Genomic DNA, 20,804 nt, shown 5'->3' with positions numbered 1-20,804 from the left:
GTCCAATCCTTTGTGCCCTGGCTTCACGGGGTAGAAGAAAATAGTTTCATTTGTACAAAAGAGTCCTCCGCACAAGCGCTCAGGGCTCGGGCTTCCTGGGCTTCCTTCCCGCCGTTGGTCGGCTCCGTCTGCCAGTTTAATATAAATAATACCGGAGAACAGCCAGGTTGGTGCCGCCGGCGGCGCGGCAGGCGTCCGAGTGCCAGGCCGTGCCCCCGTGCCCCTACACCAGCGTGTAGGACTTGGAGTAGGCCCCAGCCCCCTGCTTCTGAGCCCTCCCTACTGCAGATGTGCTCATCTCGAGAAGGGAGTCCCTGGAGCCCCCCATTTTGGTGTGTGGGCCCCCGGCCCTCGGAGGCTCGGTGCCGGGGGCCGGAGGGGCTGCGCTGGGGGCAGCAGGGGGCTCAGGGGGGGTGGGCCCGGGCGCCGGGGGCGCTGTGGCAGCCGGGGGCGCTGGCACGGCCAGAGTCCTCTGAGGTAAGGTGGCTGTGGAGGCGGCAGCGGGAGCCCCTGGGTGTGGGAGGCCCAAGGGCTTGCTGGCGGGGTCCAGAGTCAGGTGGCGAGCCTGGGCGTGGTAGGCCCGAGCCAGGCTCCGGATGGAGGCCTCCCGGGGCGGGACCACGGGGCAGGGCTCCCGGCCCTCGGCCTTGCGGAAGAAGGCCTCGGACTTGGCGTACAGGGGCAGGTTGCAGTAGTCACCTGGAACGAGAAGCAGAGGCTGCGAGAGGCGCGGCAACCACTCCCTCCCCTCGCGCCCTCCCCAGGCTGGAAGGGGAGGCCCCGATGGGCCCTGAGGGCTGAGGAGAGCCCGGTTCCTGACATCTCCGAGCCTGAGTTTCCTTGCCTGTGGGATGGGGACAGTCGCCTTCCCCTAGAGCAGCAGCTGGGCAGTGACGGAGACAAAGCACGGGGCTGGCACATGGCGCCGCACGCAGGGCTGGCACATGGCGCTGCCCCCAGCACTTGCTGCTGGGTAAACCGCCAGGCGGGCCGCTCAGCTTCGGCTGGCGGGCAGCTCGCTCTGCAGACCAGAGCTTCCTGAGGGCCCTGGCTGCCAGGAGGCCTTTCTTTACCCTGAGAAGAACCTGATTATGCCTTCAGAGGACCCACAGAGCAAGACCCCCCCTCTGTCCCGCCCCGCCAGTCTTTCAGGTACCCCAAATCAGCTGCAAGTCCCATTCCTTCTCCCTGTCCCCTCTTCTTCAGGCAGAATGTCCTTCATTTCTGAAACTGTGTCCATGTCCTGCGCCCCTGCCCTGTGCACCGTCTCCTGTGGGTGTGCCTTCGTCCTGTCCTATGCTGGGCGCTCTCTGCAGATGACCTCATTTAGCCCCCACATCCTCTGGACAGGCTGCCTGCTTTTTGCAAGTAAGGAAATTGAGGTTCAGAAATATTGAGTAATTTGCCCAAATTCACACAGCTAGAAGGGGCTGCTAGTCTCTGAAATCCTTGCCTTTTGTTACCGTAGGCTCTTCTCTGGATGGCCTGAGCCCTCATGTCAGCGTGGCCACTTAGCAAGGCCAGTGCCAAGCAAACAGCGAAGGGTTTGACAGCCTTGGCCTTGTCTGCTGGGGGCTCAATATCTGCTGATGGGCCCCCTCACATGCCTCCTGCTCATCCCAGACCTGCCCCACCAACCCCAAAGAGGTGTATGCCTTGGCCAGGCCCCTGGAGTCAGATGGTCCTCAGCCAGGCTGGGGCACTGCCCATCATGAAGTTTGGCTACCACAGGCTGAGCTGCCAGGATCGCTGCTTTGGGTCTAAATTAAGTTCAGGCAGTGTTGAGACCAATGGCCACTGGGCAGCTGACCCCATAGGGGTCCTTTTCCATCCTGGCATAGCTTCAGAGCAAGGGACTGATCACTACTTAATGAGAACACACTATGTGCCGAGCACTGTATCATGTCTAATGCCCATTACAACCATGACAAGCATATGCTATCATTTGCCTTTTACAAATGAAAAAGCTAAGGCCAGGGAGGTCAAATGACTTGCCCAAGGTCACAGAGATAATACAGGACATGGACCCTGATCTGCTTGCTCCCAAGTCCTTGCTCTTTGCACTACCCCACACTGCCAGGGAACCGCACCTGGCTGGCAGGATCCAGGGGCCGTTAGCGCTAGGCCTAGCCAGGCTCATGGGGTTTGGGACAGGAGACAGAGCAAGAGAAGGGTCAGGGCACTCACTCTTGTTGGCCCGGTGAGGGATGGGCACAGCCACATTTTTGCCCCGGTCGGCATCCTGGGGCTTGGGTGGGGAGGCGGTGAAGCGGCAGATGCCGGGCTCTGAGGGCGTGCTCATGGAGGTCATGCTGTCGGCATTCTCGTTGGTGCCTGTGGTCATCTGGTCAGAGGAGCTGTCAGAGATGAAGCACTCAGTGATCTCGAACTTGGCATGCTGCAGCTGCTCCTCCAGCTTGGCGTGCTCATAGGCCCGGGCCAGCTCCTCGTAGGTGGAAGAGGCACTCTCGGTGGACACCATGCTGTTCCGTCCTTTGTCTGCGGAGATGGAAGCCATAGAGTTAAGGGGAAATAAGGGGCTTATGGGGAGCAGGGTGTAAATGAGGCGGGGCTGAGCAGTTCCCCTGTGCCTCACCCAGCCACCTGAGAGCCCGGCTGTAGGTGCGCTGGGCTCAGAGGCTCCTGCTCTCCCACCGTGAGGGCAGCCTGGCGAGATTAGGATCTAGGCTAAGGAAGGGCAAACACCATTCACTCTTGAAAGTAAGCAACTATCCGGAGCACCGAGCCCTTTCTCCAACAAATGTCATGCGTACTATCTCCTCTGACATCTGGGGGGAGAGCAAGATGAAGCCCTGAGCAGGCAGAGCTCAGTGAGTGAGGCTCAGTGTTTCTGTGTCAGCCACACAGCCGGTCAGGGGCCAACTGCAAGTGAAACTGCCCGGGTGGTGGAGCGTACGGGCTGGTGGCAGGAGCTGGGAAATGGAACCGGAGGAGAGCAAGCGGACTCAGGCAGAGCCCTGGTCTCACCTGTGTCCTGGGAGAGACTTGCGCTGTAGCTGTCACTCTCAGTGACGGTGACACCATGCTGGGAGCCCACGGTGCGCCAGTCGGAGGTGAGGGTGCGGGCGGGTGTGGAGGCCTGGCACTTGGTCAGAGTCCACTGGCTGGAGTAGCGGTTCCGGGTGCTGTGGGCTGACTTCACGCTCTTCCTGGACACCGGGTCTACACGGAGGGAGCAAGAGCTAGCAGCCTCCGGGGGCACCGGGCTGGGGCGGAGAAGGTGGGGAGCCAGGAAGGAGGCAGCAGCCAAGAACTCCCTGGCAATGCTGAGCACACTGTTTCCTGACCACACAGCTGGCCCTGGGGGCGGGGGGGGGGGGGGGAGTGTCTAGGTGGGGCCGCGGGTGGTGTCCCGCTCTTCTCTACCCACCCCACCTTTCCTCCAGCCTGGGGAGACTGTCGCCTTTCCTGCTGCCCCCTGACTGCGTTCTACTCTTCTGTCCAGAGCTACAGCGCCCAGGCAGAAGGCCCTTGAGGGCGAGAACACCCACCCCTCTCAGCATTTCCAGGTAAGGAAACCGAGGCTCTGAGATACAAGGTTAGGTATATTCCCAAGGTCACAATAAGTCTGCAATCAAGGTGTTCAGACTCTAGCTCCAGTGCTCTTTCTGTTCTTCCACGCTCCTCCTCCCTTCTCTTTATTTTTAAAAATCGCCCCTGCCCCATGCTGTGCCCGACACACTGTGCGGGAGGAGGGCTGCCTCCCGGGGACGATGCGTACTGGTGCCTGGCCGGATGTCCGACATATCGATGAGGGGTCCTGTGCTCTGTATGAGGGCTGGGTGGTGCAAGGAGACCCCGCTGCAGAAACTCTGTGGGTTGACAGCTTGGCTGAACTCAGCATCTGCCACGGGGATGGTGGCCTTGTCATCTCCTGGGGGAAGAGGGACAATTAGCAGGGCGCCCTCCCTTTGGGCACCATCTTTAGTCCCCAAATTTCTCTTTGTTTTTATCCAATGTTGAGGCCCAGTAAGGCCAGGAAAATTCTCCCTTAGAGAAGGAAACAGCTCTTGGGAGAAGCTGCAATGCGTTCAAGGTTGTTGAGTTGTTGATAGGGCTTCGGTTAGAACCACAGGCACTGCCCCTTTTGGTGTCGCGCCTGGGACAGCACACTCAGCGCAGGACAGAGAGCTCCTGGCCCCGTCACTCACCCAGCTGCTTGATGCCCTCTTTGTCCTCGATTAGCAGCTGGACCCTGGGGATGTCAATGTGTAGTCGTGGTCCCTGGGGTGGCCCCTTCACGGGGGTGTCAAAACTTCGGTTGTTCTTGCTGTGGGGAGAAGGGCTAGAGGTGGGTGACTCAGCAGCCATAAGGGATTGTGGGAGGGTATTTTGCAAAAACAGTGGGGATTTGGAGATTGTCCTCTGAGAGGAGAGGAGAGAGGAAGTAGCTATATGACACCCACCTTATCAACATTTCTGCCAAACTCTTTGCATCTGCAAAACAGTAGAGAGAGGGGCTGCGTGAGAATGGTGTTTGTGTAGGATGAGAGTTGGAGGAGGCATGGGGACAAGGTGGGAGAATTCCCTAAATTCGGGCCAAGGCTGGTCTCCTGGGAAGAAGAGGGAGAAGTGTCAGGACCTCTAAAATGGCCCCAAACATAAGGTCTCACAGTTTCCAATTCAGGATTTGGCTCAGGTCTGTTTTCCCCCCTCAGATTTTATCTAATAGGAAGGTCCTTCCCAAAGGAAGGGTATATAGGCTCCATTTGCTTCCTGAACTGGCTCTAATTAAACAAGACACCGGAGCAGGCTGGAAGTGGGCATCAGTGTGGGTCTATCCTTAGTTATCTGTTGGGGAGGGGAGACAGTGGAGAGTGGAGGGTGCAGGAGAGGTGGTCAATAGGAAGCCTTAGGTGACTGTCAACCAAGAAGCTTCACTTCCTCCTCTAGGGCATCTATCCCTAGACAACCCATGGGTGGATTTGGAGGTTCTTGCTTTGTTTCAGAGGGCCCTTGAACAGGATTAAGACTCTCAGGTTAGAAATTGGTGAGAGAGGAGAAGCAAAGGTCCGAGTTAATACATTAGACTCCCGATAACTGACAATGATCTGTCAGAGTGAATCTAGATGCATGCATGCATCCAAGCATCCAACTGCCATCCATTCACCCATATATTATTGATCCAAACACCTGTCCCTCCATCCATCCATCCATCCATCCATCCACCCACCCGACTGTTCACACACTCATATACTCACCCACCCAACTATTTATCCATCACCTACCAATTCAACTACCCAACCATCCATTCATTTAACCATCAGCCCAGCCAACTACCTCTCCAACCATCCATTCAGTTATGCATTCATCTGTTTATCCATTCATCCATTCATCCATTCATTTAACTGTCTAACCATCTCTCCATCTTATCATCCATCCATCTATCCAAATATACATTTATACATCCAAGCATCCATTCAACCATCAACCTATCCAACCATCCATTTATCCAACAACCATCCATTCACCCATCTAACCATCCATCCATCCATCCATCCATCCATCCATCCATCCATCCATCCACTAATCCATTCAACCATCTATTCATCAAACTTTTTATTCAACCATCCTTCCAACCATATTTCCTTCTATACATCCTTCCATCCAACCATCCAATAAATAATCTAACCATCCATCCAACCATCTAACCACTCATCCATCCACCCATCCATCTAATCATCCATCCAATCATTTATTCATCCATCTGTCCAGCTACCACCCAGCTATCCTTTGAACCATCCGTTCATCCAACTCTTAAAAACCCTACATGGTGTTATTCATTCTCTCTTCTGTGCTACCATTGTGCCCTGGCTTCTCACATTAGACCGTGAACTCTATAAGGATATGGATTGTTTCTTCTTCATTCATATTTTTATCTCCAATGTCTGGTAGGATCTACAATACAGCAGATAATAAATTTTCCAAATGAGTTATGAAACATCTATTAAGTAACGAGTAGGTGCCAGACACTGTACAAATCAAGGTAAATCAGATCCATTCATACCTGACTGCACTATTAGGTGTTGGGAGAGGGGATGATATTAAAAATATTTAAAAACTGATGTGTATGGAAACTGTCCAGTCAGAACTGAGCAAGTTCCTAAAGAACACCTGCAGGAATGCTCATTAGTGGCTAGGCCCTAGGAAAGTCACAGGGATCCTGTGTAAGAAAGTGGCACATCTAAGGTGAAGTGAGCAGCATCTATTTACCAATCAACATGGGAATTTTTAAATCCTTTAAGAAGCAATATGGCTTTACCAGTGCAAACGTCTGAAAGTCAGCCCCGGTTAGGACAGGCACAAAGTCTGGGGGCATAGAGGAGGGAGCAGCCAGCACCAGGAGATTTTAGAAGGTTGGCATGGCAGCTCTCCTTTCAAAGGGACACAGACACCCTCTCTTGTCCAGGTGGTGCCCCAGCCAGCAGAAGGTGGCCAGAGGGGCTGAGGGTCAACACTCCTGCCTAGGAAGCCCGTAGGAAGGAGACTCCCCCACCTCGGAGCCTCTTTAGCCGCTTCTCCTTCCTCTTCTTTCGAACAACGAAGAGCAGGGCCACCCCTAGTGTGGCCAGGATGACCGGGCAGCCGATGGTGAACAGCTTCTTTACGTCATCCCCCTCGCCTTGGGCAGACTTGATGGGAGGGATGGTGCCTGCATGGGGGGAAGAAGGGCGTCAGATGTCCCTTGTGAGGTGGGTGCTATGCAGATTCCCATGGGTGGGAGAGCCCTGCTATCACTCTGACCACCACTGCCTGGCGCAGAGTCCCTCCCCTCCCCTCTGTTCCCATAAATTCTGGTCCCATCAGGACGGCCATGGACAGTTGGGTAGTTTGTACACTACATTCTGATAGTAATGACTTCCTGGGCCTGTTCTAAAATTATCCTGAAGTCTCTCAGGGTGTCTTTTCTGTTGGAGTTCAGCGTTCACTCCTAAAGGGTGAATTGGTGGGCTTAGGTGCCCACACTCAGCTGGGAAGGTGGGCTGGGGTGGGGAGATGGTGAGAGTCTTGGTAGAGAGGAGTCAGGACAGTGGGATCTGGGTTCTCTTCCCCAGATGAAGACAAAAGCCACTAACTGCCCTGCATCCTCTCTCTGCTCCCCCTCCCATGGGCAATACTAGTCTGGGTGCTTGCAAGGAGGCAACAATGCAGTCTCCTGCTGGCACGGCCTCTGTCAAGCCCTGATCTTTGCCTGTTTCAAAACCTTGCCTAAGCCTTTCTGTTTGAGCCCATCCCCTTCTGATACCCCTTTATTCTGCTTCCTTAACACATGGGCAGACTTAATTTAGCTTGTGACAACTGGTCCCTATGAATGCAGCCTTCTGTACACCTTTAATGTATGTATGTGTGCAAGTATGTCAGTGTGTGCACGCGTGCATGTATGTGCATGCATGTGTGTGAGGTGTCCCCACGTGGCAGACACCAGTTAGTGCTCACCAAATATCCAGGAAGCTTGTCCGCCTGCCCCAGCTTCCTGGCAGTTAGGTGAGAACCATGTGACTAGTCCTGGACAACAGAGTGTGAGTAGAAGTCATGGGTGTCACCTCCTGGCCAAGGCAGCTGAGAGCTGGTGTGCCTTTTCTCTCTCTCTCTTTGGTGATCTTGGAGGTTATGGTTTCAAGATAACAGAGCTAAAAGATGGTACCCAGCCAGAACTCGTGAGGCTTTATGAGAGCAAGAAACAAATCTTCACTGGATTTAGCCACGGAGCTTTGCGTGCTCCCAGTTACTGCAGCACAGCCTCTCCCATCCTGCCTAATCTGCCGTATTAGTAGAGGGTTCTCAAGGCAGGACCTCCCCTACACCTCTACCTCCCTCTCCATCTCTCTGAAGTAACGGACAGCAAGGCTCAGGCCTTCAAAGACTCCAGTGTTATGACCTGTTTGTCTGCCTGCCTGTCTGTCTCCACTGGCCGTTAGTGCACCTGCCTGCCTACCTGTCTGCCTGCCAATCTGCTGCTTCCGTTGCCTGCGTATCCACCTGTCAGCCTTTCTCCTGACTCCAGTCCTGCTGATCTCTCTCTTTGCTTGTCTCTCTCTGTGTGTCTGCCTCTCTGCCAGCTTCCCTGGCAACACCTGGCCTGGCACCTGTACTGCTCCCTCCCCGCTGCCCCGCTCACTGCCGTCGTAGTCCAGGGTGGCGAACTGGGCCGTCTCGTTGCCGCAGCCGGCGCTGTTGCAGGCCCTCATGCGCAGCTCGTACCACGTGGCCTCTCGCAGTTCGGTCAGAAATACCTCCCCAGAGGTGTTGGCCCGGAGGCTCTGCCAGGCCCAGGTGCCCTTGGGCCGGAACTCCAGTCCGATGGCTGTGATAGGGCAGCCCCCATTGTTCCAGCCTTGCAGGTTAAGCCGAGCATGGGTGGAGTTGATGTGGGTGAAGAGATGCTGGTCTTTGCTGAAGGAGGGCTCTGAGGGCCAGAGGAGAGGTTAGAGAGACAGAGGGGAGGGGACTCACGCATCTGGCTGCAAGGGTCCCTGGGGGCAGCTGGGACCGCAGTGGCTCTGGGGCATCAGTGGTTGGCACAGACTGAAGTAGAGGTGCCCCAGGGCACAGAGGAGGAGGCAAGGAGGGGAGGGCCTGGAGAGAAGGCCTGGGCAGGGGAGGAAGGGAGACGCAGGAAGAAGGAAGAGAAGTGATAGCCATCTGCCACCCCTAGTAGGAAAGTGGGACCAGTTTTCCCTGCTGTGGTTCATCTAGACGCTGCCCTGATGGGAACTAGGTTGCCTCTCCCTTTAGCCTCCGGCTTCCCTGCACCCTCCTTCCCTGGCCCTTCCCTGTCCCAGCCGTCTCCCACCCCTTGTCCTGGGCTCTTCTCCCTTCCCCCTCCTCCTTGGGCTCACCCTCCCCCCTACCCGTCGCCAGGCCTCACCCCGCCCGTGGGTCTTGGCCTCGATGATCTCGCTGATGCGCCCGGAGCCCACACTGTTCTTGGCTGCCAGCTTCACCTTGTACCAGGTGCCACACTTGAGACTGTCCAGCTTGAAGGCCCGCTCGCTTGAGCTGATGAACACGTCCTTCCACTCCTCGCTGTTGTCCACTGAGTACTGGAGCACGAAGCCTGCCGGGAGGTTTGCCCGGCTCAGGTGGGGCAGGGCAGGCAGGGGTACCTGGCATCCCGGGGCTGGGCTCTAGGAAGGGGGCAGGGTGGGGCCTCTGCTCATTGGGAGGGGCGGGTGCACTTTAGAGGCAAAACTGGAAGGACCTTGGGTGAGCTTCACTGCTCTCTCTTCAGGTCTCATGTTAGGGTTTAGAAGCCAAGGTGGGGAGGGGAGCAGAAAACCAGGGTTGTGAGGCTTAAACGGGATCCTGTTCAGACCCTCGTGCTCTGTGCGTCCCCCTGACAGTGGCACAGTCACCGGCGCTTGTTGGACATGCAATTCTCAGCCCCACCAAAGCCTCTGAATCAGGACCTTCTTACAGGACCCTGGTGATGCATATACACGTTCAAGTTTGAGCAGCTCCCATCCTGTAGTTCACCCACTGTACAGATTTAGAAACTGGGGCCAGGGAAGAAAATGACTCCTTTGGGTTTGCACAGCTCTCTAGTGGGTGCTAAAGCCCAGGTGTTAGGCCCGTGTGCTGTTCATGGCACCTGGGCCATTTCTTGGTGGTCTGAATTGGACCCCCATCACCTCCTGGGCACTATGGGGACAAGTGGTAGGAGTGGGTGAAGCCCTCCCCTACTTCTGGGCCCAGATTCCCTCCCCTGCCTCCCCTCCCCACCCAGACCCCTCTCACCTCGGATGGAGCTGCCCCCATTGTCACCTGGAATCCAGGTCAGGGTGATGGACGAAGCAGACGTTTTGGAGACAGTGAGGCGGGGCTGGTCCGGGGGAACTGTGAGGGGAAAGCCACCAGCCCTCACCACAGGGGCTGACTTCTAGTGATGGGGACCTTGGGGGGTCCCAGTGGGAAGGAGGGTGAGGGGCTGGCTTCCCACCTCTGAGGTGCTCCCCCCACTCCTGCTCCCTTCCATTTGGACCTCTGTTCCACTGAGGGCCGCTCTCCCTGGTGGCTGGCCTTCCCCCATTCGACAACCCTCTTTGTCACAGGGTGGAGTTTCTCCCCCTTCTCCCTCCCTGCCCCCCCAGCCCCGCCTGCCTCGCAGGCCTCACCTTGCACGAGAAGGTTGACGATGATGGTGTCGAAGCCCCCGGTGTTGGTGGCTGTGCAGGTGTAGTAGCCCGAGTCCTCCGCCTTCACCGCACGCAGCAGCAACGTGCCGTTGGTGTGGATGAGCCGGTGCCCATCCATGGACATGGGGATGGCCGAGTCTTCGCTGTGGGGGGTATGGGTTATGGCAAGCACCCCCTCACCGGGGCCTCCCCTAGGTCTGCAGGCAAACAGCTGGGAGCAGAAGGAGGCTTGCTAGTGGTGCCTGGATTCTTGGGGCTCTCCTTGGGACTTCCTGGGGGTACCTAGTAACCTTGGCCTTTGGACCGTCCAGGGAAGGGGGATCCTGAACTCCCAACAGAGGGGAGGCAGGAGGCTGGGCCTACCTCCGAGAGTGGCCCTGTGCCACCAGCGGGGCCTCCGCAGGGCGAGCCAGCGGCAAGGGAGGGGCACCGACTCTTCTGCACGCATGTCCTACTACGCTCCTCTCTGGGGTCACCCGTCCTTCCGGGTCCCACACACACCTGTCCTTGGTCCACTTCACAGCTGGGGCCGGATCTCCCACTGAAGTGCAAGGCAGCCGGACATCTTTCATCCACGGTGTGGTCACGGTGCCCCCAAATGAGATGATCTTTGCTGGGGCTACAAAGAAGAGAGGCTGAAGGCCACCCCTCTTCTACACCCAACACTGCCTTGGCCCCCTTTCTCAGGGCACCTCGAATTTTACAGAACGCCCTTCTTCTCCCACCTGAACTCAGCCTTGGGCTTGGGGGCGGGGAGGGGGTGGGTATAGGGAGTCCACCTGGGAGTGATTGATTCAGCAAATGTTTATCCTGTGCCTATTGTGGGTCAGCTGTCACCTGAGACTGAGGATTCGCAAACTGAATAAAATGTATTCCCTGTCCGCAGGTTGCTGATTGTCCAAGAGGGAGACAGGTTCTTTAACAGTCATATGGGGTGGGAAATCCTGCGGCAGGGTCGGCAGGAGTCCTCAGGGGGCACAGAGGAGGAGGGGGACTCTGCCGCTCAGTGCAGTGGAGGCGAAGGCAGGGTTGGGGGGTGGCTTTAGACGGGGAATACCTGACCTGGACCTAAAAGCCAAGGATCTCACTGCGGAGAGGGAGAGGCATGCCTGGGAGGGAGCAGCCCTGCAGAAGTGGGGGGACCACGTCACAGGGTCACAGGCCTGGGGGCATCTGCAAACACAGGGTGACCAGAGCCCAGGGTGAGTAAAATCGGGTGGAGGGGTGAGAGGAGTGGAAGCCCAGGGTGCTCTGCTGGCAGAAGGAGCTGCGTGTCCCTTCATCGCGAGGAGCCACGAGAGGCTCCTAAGTCCACAGGACATGTTCGCGGTGGAGCCTCAGATCAGCCCTGACTGTTGGCAGAGGACGGCCTGGCGGGGTTGGGCCTGGAGGACGGGCCTAGACCAGAGACGAGACAGTGGCCGGAGAGCAGGCTGGAGGTGATGCGTGGCAGTGGAGGAGATGGGGGTCGGACAAGACCTCCCAGGACCTGGGGCCTGACTGGTTTCCGGGAAGAGTAGGGAGGAAGGGCAGCTGAGGGCAACCGCTGGGGTTCCCGCTGGGCCCACGCGGTGGGTGAGGAGGCCTGTGGGAGGAAGAGTGCGGGGGCAGGAGAGGCGGAGGACGTGGCCACGCCAGCCGGGTGCCTGCGGGAGCGCAGACACTGATGCAGGGGCGGCAGAGGGACCTACGCCACCAGGCGCCAGGAGGGGATGGAGATGACGGAGAGGTGGCAGGGAGGAGAGGGGAATGCCCCGGGGGCGGGCTGGGGGACAGGAGCACACCGAGAGGACCGGGATGCACAAGCAGCGCTGCAGGGAGCAAGGGAGGCAGGGACGCGGGGTCCAGGAGGGGGGTCAGGTCTCACGGGCCTCCAGGCCCACGGGTGAAGGTCTTAGATTAACCGAGTGACCAAGTGCTTCAGAGGCCACGGCGGGTCCCCCGAAGCCATGGGCCCCTCCTCGGGAGAGGGATTTAGAAGGTGGTCAGGAAGCAGTGTTGAGAGGCCTGGGTCAGGAAGGGAGGCTCCTCTCCACGGGCTGGGGGCAGGGGGTGAGGGCGTGAGGGGAAGGACAGGCAGCTCAGGCGTGGAGGACTGTCCGGTGGCCAGAAAGGCTTGGACGGAGCAGAGGGGCCCAGGTGAAGGTGGCTTCTGTTGGGGTCACAGAGCAGTCTTGGGGCCTTGGGGAGAGCGCCAGGGTCTCTGGCTCTACACTCGGCGGGGCTGGCTCCCTGAACCTCCGCATCTCAGTGCATGTGTGTGGGGGAGGACAGAGGACAGCAGTGCTGGTCCCTCCTGCCCCGTAGGGCTGCTGTGAGGACAGAATAGATGTGTAAACGTCTTCTAGGGCGTACAGAGGCCTCTGGGAATGTTACAGTTCATGGCCGCAGGGAAGGGGCCAGCCTTCTGCCAAGACGCCCGGGCCCTCAGGCCCTGTCTCCAGGCCAGTGCCTGCTGCCGGGAAGATTCTAGCTCTCGGTCCATTTCTTCCTGAAGGAGATGGGTTTAGGAGAAGCGGGTATGTCTGGGAGGAAGGGTCAGGGGAGGTTAGAAACACTGAGGCCGTGTGGAAAGAGCTCCAGTGTGGAGCCAGAGGGCCAGCCCGTCCACCACAGCTGCCTGGCAGGCCACGTGCCTGAGTGCTCAAGCCCCACTGGCAGGCCGGGGAGGCCCCTGGCCACTGCAGCCCCAGGCGTGGACTAGCTGACCCCGAGCCTGTCAGGGGAGGGCTGACGCCTCTGTGTCCCAGCTAAACTCCCCCTTGTTTCCACCCCATCCGAGTTTTGGTCCTGGGGCCCTGGGCTAGAGAGTCAGGGGGCGGGGGAAAGGGGGGCAGGGAGGTAGGCAGGGCCAGCAGGAAGGGCCTGGGGAAGCCCAGCATCAAATAGCAGACCAGAAGCCACAGGCTTGTATGCCAAGCCCCAGCCCCAGGCTTGGCACAGAGGGCAGCCTGGCAGCCGTGTGGCCGCCTCTGTCTTGATCTTGGGTGGCGGCCGTGAACTGTCATGCCTTGAAAGTGGGATGCACGTGCCCCTCTGGCACAGGCATGTCCAGGTCAGGGATTCAGTGGGTGCCCCTAAGACCTGTGCACAGCCTCTACCCACAGCCTCCTTCACTGCCTGCGCTCTGAAATGGCTGCTGATGCAGTGAACCCGCCGTCGGCGTGGTCCCCTCCTGCTGGGGCCCAGGCTTCGGGACGAGGGCTCTCTGCTCTGTGGAGGCCGTGTACCCTGCCTCAGCCCTCTCGAAGAGCTCAGCGTTGGGACAAAGGATCTGTTGGGGGCTGGAAGGGGCTACCCCCCTTCTTTAAGCCCAGAGTAGAGTTTAAAGTGGGGGGCCCTGGTGCACCATGCCCCACAGCCCTGAGGTATCAGTGCTGCCTCGAGCCTGTTATGAGGCTTTCTGGGCATCAGGGGGCAGCAGAGGCCCAGTCTTGGTGGATGCAGGAGGGGACAGGTGGGACCAGCTCCTCAGACAGGGTGGAGGGGAGACATCCCCTATTTGTGGAGAACCAGAATTCTGGAAAGGAGCTTCTGGGAGCTTCTGTCCCCCGGCCCAGCCCCAGGCTGCTCACCCTTGCCCGCGGGCTCGATGATGACCTTCTCACTGCTGTTGCCCCGGCCCGCAGAGGTGACGGCTGCCACCCACAGCAGGTACTGCTGCCCTCGGTTCAGGTGGGCGATGCGGTAGAAGAGCTGCTCTGGGCTCGTCTCATACTCGCTGGGAGCCTGTGGGGCAGAGGAGGAAGTGCTAAGAGCCAAGGCCCTCGGGCCTCCAGCCTCCAGCTCCAACCATTCCCAGGGCCTGGGCTCAGAGGAGCTGGTGGTCGGGCGCTTGGAAGGGGAGGCAGGATCCCGTCCACTGTGCCCTGGGCTTGGCCCTGGGAGCTGACAGGCCTGCTCTGGGGTATTGCCCAGTTAGCCTCAGTTTACCTCTGACTTATCCAGGTGTTGGCAACTGTGGTTCCAAAGCCAGGGAATGTGAGTGTTTTGGTTGAGAGCTAGAGGGAGTTGGGAGAAAGGAGACTAGAGGAGGGTGGGTCCCAGTAAAAGCTTGAGAACAGGGAGTCTCTGGAAGAAGCTGAATTACTGTGTTTGACTTACTAGGGGTGTAGACAGGCTCCCTGGCCTGCCCCCAGTCAGAGTCACCTCCCAGCCCTGCCATCTAATTACCACTCCATTCTGCAGGAAGCAAACCCATCCAGGGGAGGAGGGGGCGGGAGAGGGAACTGCAAGCTTCACTGGCCACCACTTTATTAATGATTATTAGCAGCATAGATCCTGTATATTTGTAGGTTATGTAAATCTATAAATTTTTTTAACCAAATGACAGTTTTGACAAGTTGCCAACAAAACAATATCAGATCCCAGTGGTTTTACCAGTTGCTTTGATGAAAAGATTATGTTACCTTGGAAACCAGAGGCTCAGATATTGAAATGAATTTGAGAAGGAGCTTTTGATAAGCGCTAGTTTGCAGACCTCCTGTCAGCCTCTTCCCTGGTGCAGGCAGGATGGGGCTGACTTGCATTTTATTTTATTTTTTGGTCAGCTGCAGGGAGGGAAAGGAGGACAACACTAGAGCTTCTTTGAAATCAGGGTGAAGTCTAGGGAGGGGGAGCCCCCGGAACAGATGGGGGGCCCTGAGGCAAGAGGGAGCTAGTAATTAGTTATCTCTGCAGTCGCTGGATCTTGCACACGTGTGCGCACATACACACACTCACACACACAGACATGTAGATGCATTCATCATGTGCTGAGGGACCTCTAGATACATATAGTGTCACAGAGGCACATTCTCTGTGCCCCATGGTAGGGCTGAGGGGCCCAGTGACATATAACAGGAGAAAATATTTTTTTGGCCCCAGGCTGTCTGCAGGGAAATGTTAAGGAGAAGGCACAGGCATCTGCAATACAGAGCTCCCTGGCAAATTCCTCCTGCTGCCTCCCTCATGGAGATGTGACCGTGAACCCAGGAGGACCCTGCTGGGGATAAGGGCAGGGCCACCTGAGCCCTGGCAGTTGGGGACTGTGTGCATGAGTTAGGTGGTGCAGTGGCCTCAATGCCTGCCTGCCCTTCTTACTAAGCATATGACTCAAAGTGTCTCTTATGGCTCCTGGGGCCTCAGTTTTCTCTGCTGCAAATTAAGAAAGCAGTACAGCTCTGCCTACCCTGTGTGGTTATAGGGCAGTACAAATGAGGCAAGGTGTGTAAGTCATTTGTAAACTGGGATATATTCTCCTGGCTCATTTTTCTGTGACAATGGAGGTGTGTGTGTGTGTGTGTGTGTGTGTGTGTGTGTGTGAAAAGATGAGTGTAGTTGCTTGTGTGTGTCAGTGTGTACCTGAGTGTACATTTCTGTCTACACAAGGGAGGAAAGTTTTGGCTTCCTCTTTTTTTTTTTTTTTAATATATCTTTATTGATTTCAGAGAGAGGAAAGGAGAAGGAGAGAGAGAGAGAAACATCAATGATGAGAGAGTCATTAATCAGCTGCCTCCTGCACGCCCCTGATCAGGGATCGAGCCCTCAACCTGGGCATGTGCCCTGACCTGAAATCGAACCCCAATCACCCGGATCCTACGTGGACGCTCAACTGCTGGGCCACGCCCGGCCAGGCTTGGCTTCCTCTTGAAGGTATTAGCATCTTACCCAGCCTTCCTTTTACTCTGGAATCCCTAAGAATCTGCTGAAATCACTTAAAAAAACCCATAACCATGCTCCCAAGTAAAGCTGCAGTGGATCAAAGGTTAAAAAAAAAAGTAAAACTACAAAAGAAGACACTATGGATAAGTACTTTTCTGTCTTTCTAATCACAAAAGTAAAGGCAAAGTTATAAATGGAAATGGTTTATAAATTTGAATTATATAAAAAGAAAACCTATCATATAGGTTTTTACACCAAAAAATAGAATCAAAATCAAGCAATGAACTGGAAAATATTTGCAACCTATATGATAAAAAAAAATGCTTATAATCCCTAATATGTAAAGAGTACTCACAAATCAATAAGGAAAAAAATGAGCCACCTAAATAAAAAATGAATAAGGGACAAAGATGAAAAAGAGACGAACCACCCAATAAAAACATATAACAACCTAACTAGTAATTAAAGAAAAATGTAACTTAAAATAAAACAACTTAAAAAAATCCAACTGGCAAAAATATATAATACTTTGGATTAACATGGACACAGGAACAAGTATGCACTTATTATGCTAGTGGAAGCACAAGTTGGTGAAAACGTTCTGAAGGCTAATTTGCAAAGGTACATGCAAACCTTAAGAATATTCTTTGTGGTCTATGAGTTCCTACAGAAATTTACTCTAAGAAACAATAAATAATGTGCATAGAGACATTTATGAAGAATGCTTGAGGAGAGACAAGATGGAGGCGTAGGTAACTGCAGTCCCTGCTGCCTCCCACAACCACATCAAAATTACAACTAAAATACATAACAACCATCATTTAGAACCTCCTAAAATCTAGCTAAACAGAAGTCCTACAACCAGGGAACTGAAGAAGCATCAGGACTGGTAGAAGGGGCAGAGACATGGGGAGGAATCAGGGAAGAATCACGGAGACACAAGCCAGGCCCATACCCAGTGCCACGGTTTAAACCTGGGAGGGATATTTAGGAGGTGGAGGTTTCCTGGAGGAATGAGGGGTCCCAGCCCCATACTAGGCCCCCAGCCTAGGGTTCCTGTACCAGGAAGAGAAGTCCTCATAACTTCAGGTTGTGAAAACCAGCGGGGATTGTGGCTGAGTGACTCGGAGGCTGCAGGAATCCCAGGCAGCTCCTCTTAAAGGGCTGGCACATGAACTCACTCAGACACACTCCCTCTGAGCTCCAGTGCTGGACAGCAGCTTGAAAGGAACCTGGGACATTCAGGGAGGAACTAAATGGCCTGGTATCAGGGTGAGAGCTAGAGGGGTAGCTTCCTCCCAGAGAGAAGAGCTGGCAGAGGCCATTGTTCCTTTGCTGAGCCCTTCCCCCACAGAGCTGGTAGGCAGGTGCCTTCTCTGAATCTCCATCAACCTGACTCACACATTTTGCTCCACCCTGGTGATTCCTGGAGACCCTACCCCTCCCTACTTGCAAGCTCATTCAAGCCATTTCCAGTGGATTTTCTATGAAAGTGGCCTCTCTTGCCTCAGGCTTAGGACTTTCCTAAAATCTCTCAAACAAGCAACAGCTGGCCTCAGGGTTCCCCGTACCTCTCAATAAGTGGTCCCAGGCCTGGCACTAGTGGCAGCCTGCATTGGTTCATAACTTGGCCTCTCCTGGACACCTCTAAGCCCAGCACAAGTAGCAGCCATCTACAGATTTCTGTGTAGCTCATGCTGGGTGGTTCTGGGCAGGGCACAGGCAGAGGCTGACTTTGCACCTCTTGGGAAGTCCCAGAAACAGTGCATCCGGTGCTCAGCTTTGAACACAGTGGATTACAACCATACCACATCCATGAGTCACACTCAAGGGACCGACTCGGTGAACACCAAAGCTCCCCTGCAGTAAATCCTACTCCATAGGGGTGTCTCCAGCACACCAGCTCTTCAGCTGTAGTTGCAGCTGGTCCTCACAACCGATTGGCTTGGGGGTCAATTCCTCCCAGTGATGCCAATAGCAACCAAGGCTCAACTACAACAGGGCAGTGCACACAGCACACACAGGGGAGCATCTAGAAGCCCAGGTGACTTGGGAGGCTGAGTCACTGGACCCTACAGGACACCTACTACACAAAGCCACTCTACAAATTCAAGAAGACATAGCAGCTCTAACTAATACATAGAAACAAACACCTGGAAGCAGCAATATGTGGAGGCAAAGAAACATGTCACAAATGAAAGAACAGAAGAAATCTCCAGAAAAGGAATTACATGAAATGGAGTCAAGCAAGTTACTAGATACAGAGTTCAGAATAATGGTTATAAGGATGCTCTAGGATCTTAGTAAGACTATTAAGGAAACTAGTGAGATCATCAATGACATAATAAAGAACCAGTCAGAAATGGAGGCTACACTAACTGAAAGGAAGAATAATTTACAGGGAATCAACAGTAGACTAGAGGACGCTGAGAATCAAATCAGCAATTTGGAACATGAGGAAACAAAAAACACCCAATCAGAAGAACAAAAAGAAAAAAGAATCCAGAAATATGAAGGTAGTATAAGGAGCTTCTGGGACAACTTCAAGTGGCCCAACATTCACATTATGGGGATAACAGAAGGAGAATAAAGAGAGCAAGAAATTGAAAACCTATTTGAAAAAATGACAGAAATAGACTTACAAGTCCAGGAAGCACAGAGGGCCCCAAACAAGAGGAACCCAAAGAGGCCCACAGCAAGACACATCATAATTAAAATGCCAAAAGTTAAAGACAAAGAGAGAATCTTAAAAGCAGCATGAGATAAGCAGTTAGTTACTTACAAGGGAGCTCCCATAAGATTGTCAGCTGATTTCTCAACAGAAACATTTCAGGCCAAAAGGGAGTGGCAAGAAATATTCAAAGTGCTGAAAAGCAAGGACCTACAACCAAGATTACTCTACCCAGCAAAGCTATCATTTAGAACTGAAGGTCAGATAAAGAGCTTCCCAGACAAGAAAAAGCTAAAGGGGTTCATCACACCCAACCAATCCTACAGGAAATGTTGAAGGGTCTTCTTGAAGAAGAAACAAAAGACCCAGACAAACAAAATAGACCCAGAGACATTGACGCATGCAACAGACTTGAATCTCAGAGGTAAGGGGCCTGGGGGTGGGGAGAGATTAACAAAAGTTATATTCATATATGCATAACCCATGGACACAGATAATAATAGAGTGAAGGCCTTGGGAAGGGGGTGGGAGTGAGGTGGAGAGGGTCAATAGGGGGAAAAAATGGGACACCTGTAATACTTTCAACAATAAAGATAAATAAAAAAAAGAATGCTTGATGAAGTATTATTTATAATGGTGAAAATTTGAAAATAGATTAATATAGAATAATGGAGGGACTGGTTAAATAGATTATGTATAAACACGAATTCAAGATCACATTAAAAAATTATTTGATGGTGTGGTAAAGTGCCCACATATATTACATGAAAAACCATATGATCTCCCTAATATGTGGAACCTAATGAAGAAAATAAACTGATGAACAAAATAGAACCAGAGGCAGGGATACATGGATGGCAGAGGGGAAGGGGGAGGGAGGAACTGGATAAAAGAATGTGACAAGATTAGCCGAAGAGCATATATGCATAGCCCATGGACACAGAAAACAGTGTGGTGAAGACTGGGGTGGGGGGTTGGAGGAGACTGGGCAGAGGTGGGCAAAGGGGTGGGATTGGGGACATCTGTAATAGTGTTAACAATAAAACAAAAAAATAATAAAATAAAACTTTATTTTAATTTTTTTTAAAAAAACCTAAAACTCACAATTACATAGAGATCAAATACTGGAAGGCTGTATAACAAAACATTGCTAGTGTTTACATTTTCTTTTCTTTCACTTTCCTTTCTATTCTTTTATATATTTACAGAATTTTCCACAATAAATAGCATTATTTTGATAATTAGAGAAAAACAACAAATGTTTTAAAATGTTTGGTGAAATTTCTAACAGGACTCAATGCAGCTCTGGCTGTCTCCAGGCATAACTTGCTGGGAGCCAACGCCATATGTAGTTTCCCACGTCTATTCTAGGATTCCACACACACGTGCACACACTCAGACTCAATGCATTTGCCTCTAACCCCACACTCATGCTCACATTTCTGCACCATCACATGTACACACGTGAGCCCTCACTCCATCACTCACTATTGGAGCTCATTCATAAATGAATTTGTAATGCTGTTATTTGGAATTTGGTGGTTAGGTCCCTGGGTCCCTCGCTATGCCCAGGCCCTATCCCGAAATGTGGCTGAAGCTCTCATCACACTAGGCAACGGGCCCTTGTGTGACACTGCTTGGTGGGAAACTTTCTCATGGGAGAGGAGGTTCCTACAATCTCAGGACATGAAGAGGAAGCAGGGAGGGTCCCAGGGTCTCCAGCAGCAGGAGAAAGGAATGGGGACCAGGACCTCTCCTCTGGGTCCTAGAGCAGGGTCCCCAGCTAGTGGACTGGGGGCTCCTAAGGCCCAAGTTAATGAGGACGCTGGGCCCCTGGATGCCAATCCCTCTGAGAGACTTCATCATCAGAGGAAGAAATGACTGCAAAGCCCGAGCTGGAGAGCCAGTTCATGAAGGAAACGTGCCCGATGTCTGAGGCTTTGCGATTGCCAGGCTGTGTGCAGTTAGTGATGGTGATGTTCCAGGCACAGTGTTCGCAGCTCGAGACACAAAGATGAAAAGATGCTGCCCTTGTCCTCGCAGGAACCCACAGACCAGTGCGGAGCAGATGAGGGGACAGCTATGCCATCTAGCACACCCAGTGTGTGATAGAGGGGAGAACACATGGCGGCAGCGATCAGGGGGGCAGGGGTGTAGCCCTGTGAAAAGGCATTGTGGGGCTCAGGATGGCGACAGGCTTACTGTAGGGAGAGCCTAGGATGTGTGTGTGTGGGAGGGCGGGGCCGAGGAAAGAGGGGCAGAAGACTGGCTGAAAACACTGACTGGAAATTGGGAGCAACCACCCACCAGTGGCAGGTGTTCTCAACCCACCC

General features: G+C 54.0%; 1 protein-coding gene across 1 annotated transcript in view; it reads right to left on the bottom strand.

Moving 5' to 3' along the window:
• Positions 1-223: 223 nt before the first annotated feature.
• Positions 224-20,804, bottom strand: part of DSCAML1 (DS cell adhesion molecule like 1) — a gene marked incomplete at its 3' end in the record, with an annotated part of 322,135 nt that continues 301,554 nt past the window's right edge. Inside the window, exons 21-33 of the mRNA XM_081153849.1 lie at positions 13,733-13,886; positions 10,659-10,776; positions 10,137-10,300; positions 9,760-9,858; positions 8,891-9,079; positions 8,141-8,428; positions 6,518-6,673; positions 4,428-4,458; positions 4,173-4,291; positions 3,743-3,895; positions 2,989-3,183; positions 2,188-2,499; positions 224-699 (exon numbers count right to left, since the gene is read on the bottom strand). Coding sequence (XP_081009975.1) covers positions 224-699; positions 2,188-2,499; positions 2,989-3,183; positions 3,743-3,895; positions 4,173-4,291; positions 4,428-4,458; positions 6,518-6,673; positions 8,141-8,428; positions 8,891-9,079; positions 9,760-9,858; positions 10,137-10,300; positions 10,659-10,776; positions 13,733-13,886 — 2,454 coding nt within the window. The remainder of the gene's footprint in view (positions 700-2,187; positions 2,500-2,988; positions 3,184-3,742; positions 3,896-4,172; positions 4,292-4,427; positions 4,459-6,517; positions 6,674-8,140; positions 8,429-8,890; positions 9,080-9,759; positions 9,859-10,136; positions 10,301-10,658; positions 10,777-13,732; positions 13,887-20,804) is intronic.

This window comes from Miniopterus schreibersii (assembly GCF_964146895.1).
Source record: "Miniopterus schreibersii genome assembly, chromosome: 12".
Lineage (NCBI taxonomy): Eukaryota > Metazoa > Chordata > Mammalia > Chiroptera > Miniopteridae > Miniopterus > Miniopterus schreibersii.
The sequence above is the reverse complement of the archived record's forward strand: the minus strand, read 5'-3'. Positions and strand labels throughout refer to the sequence as shown.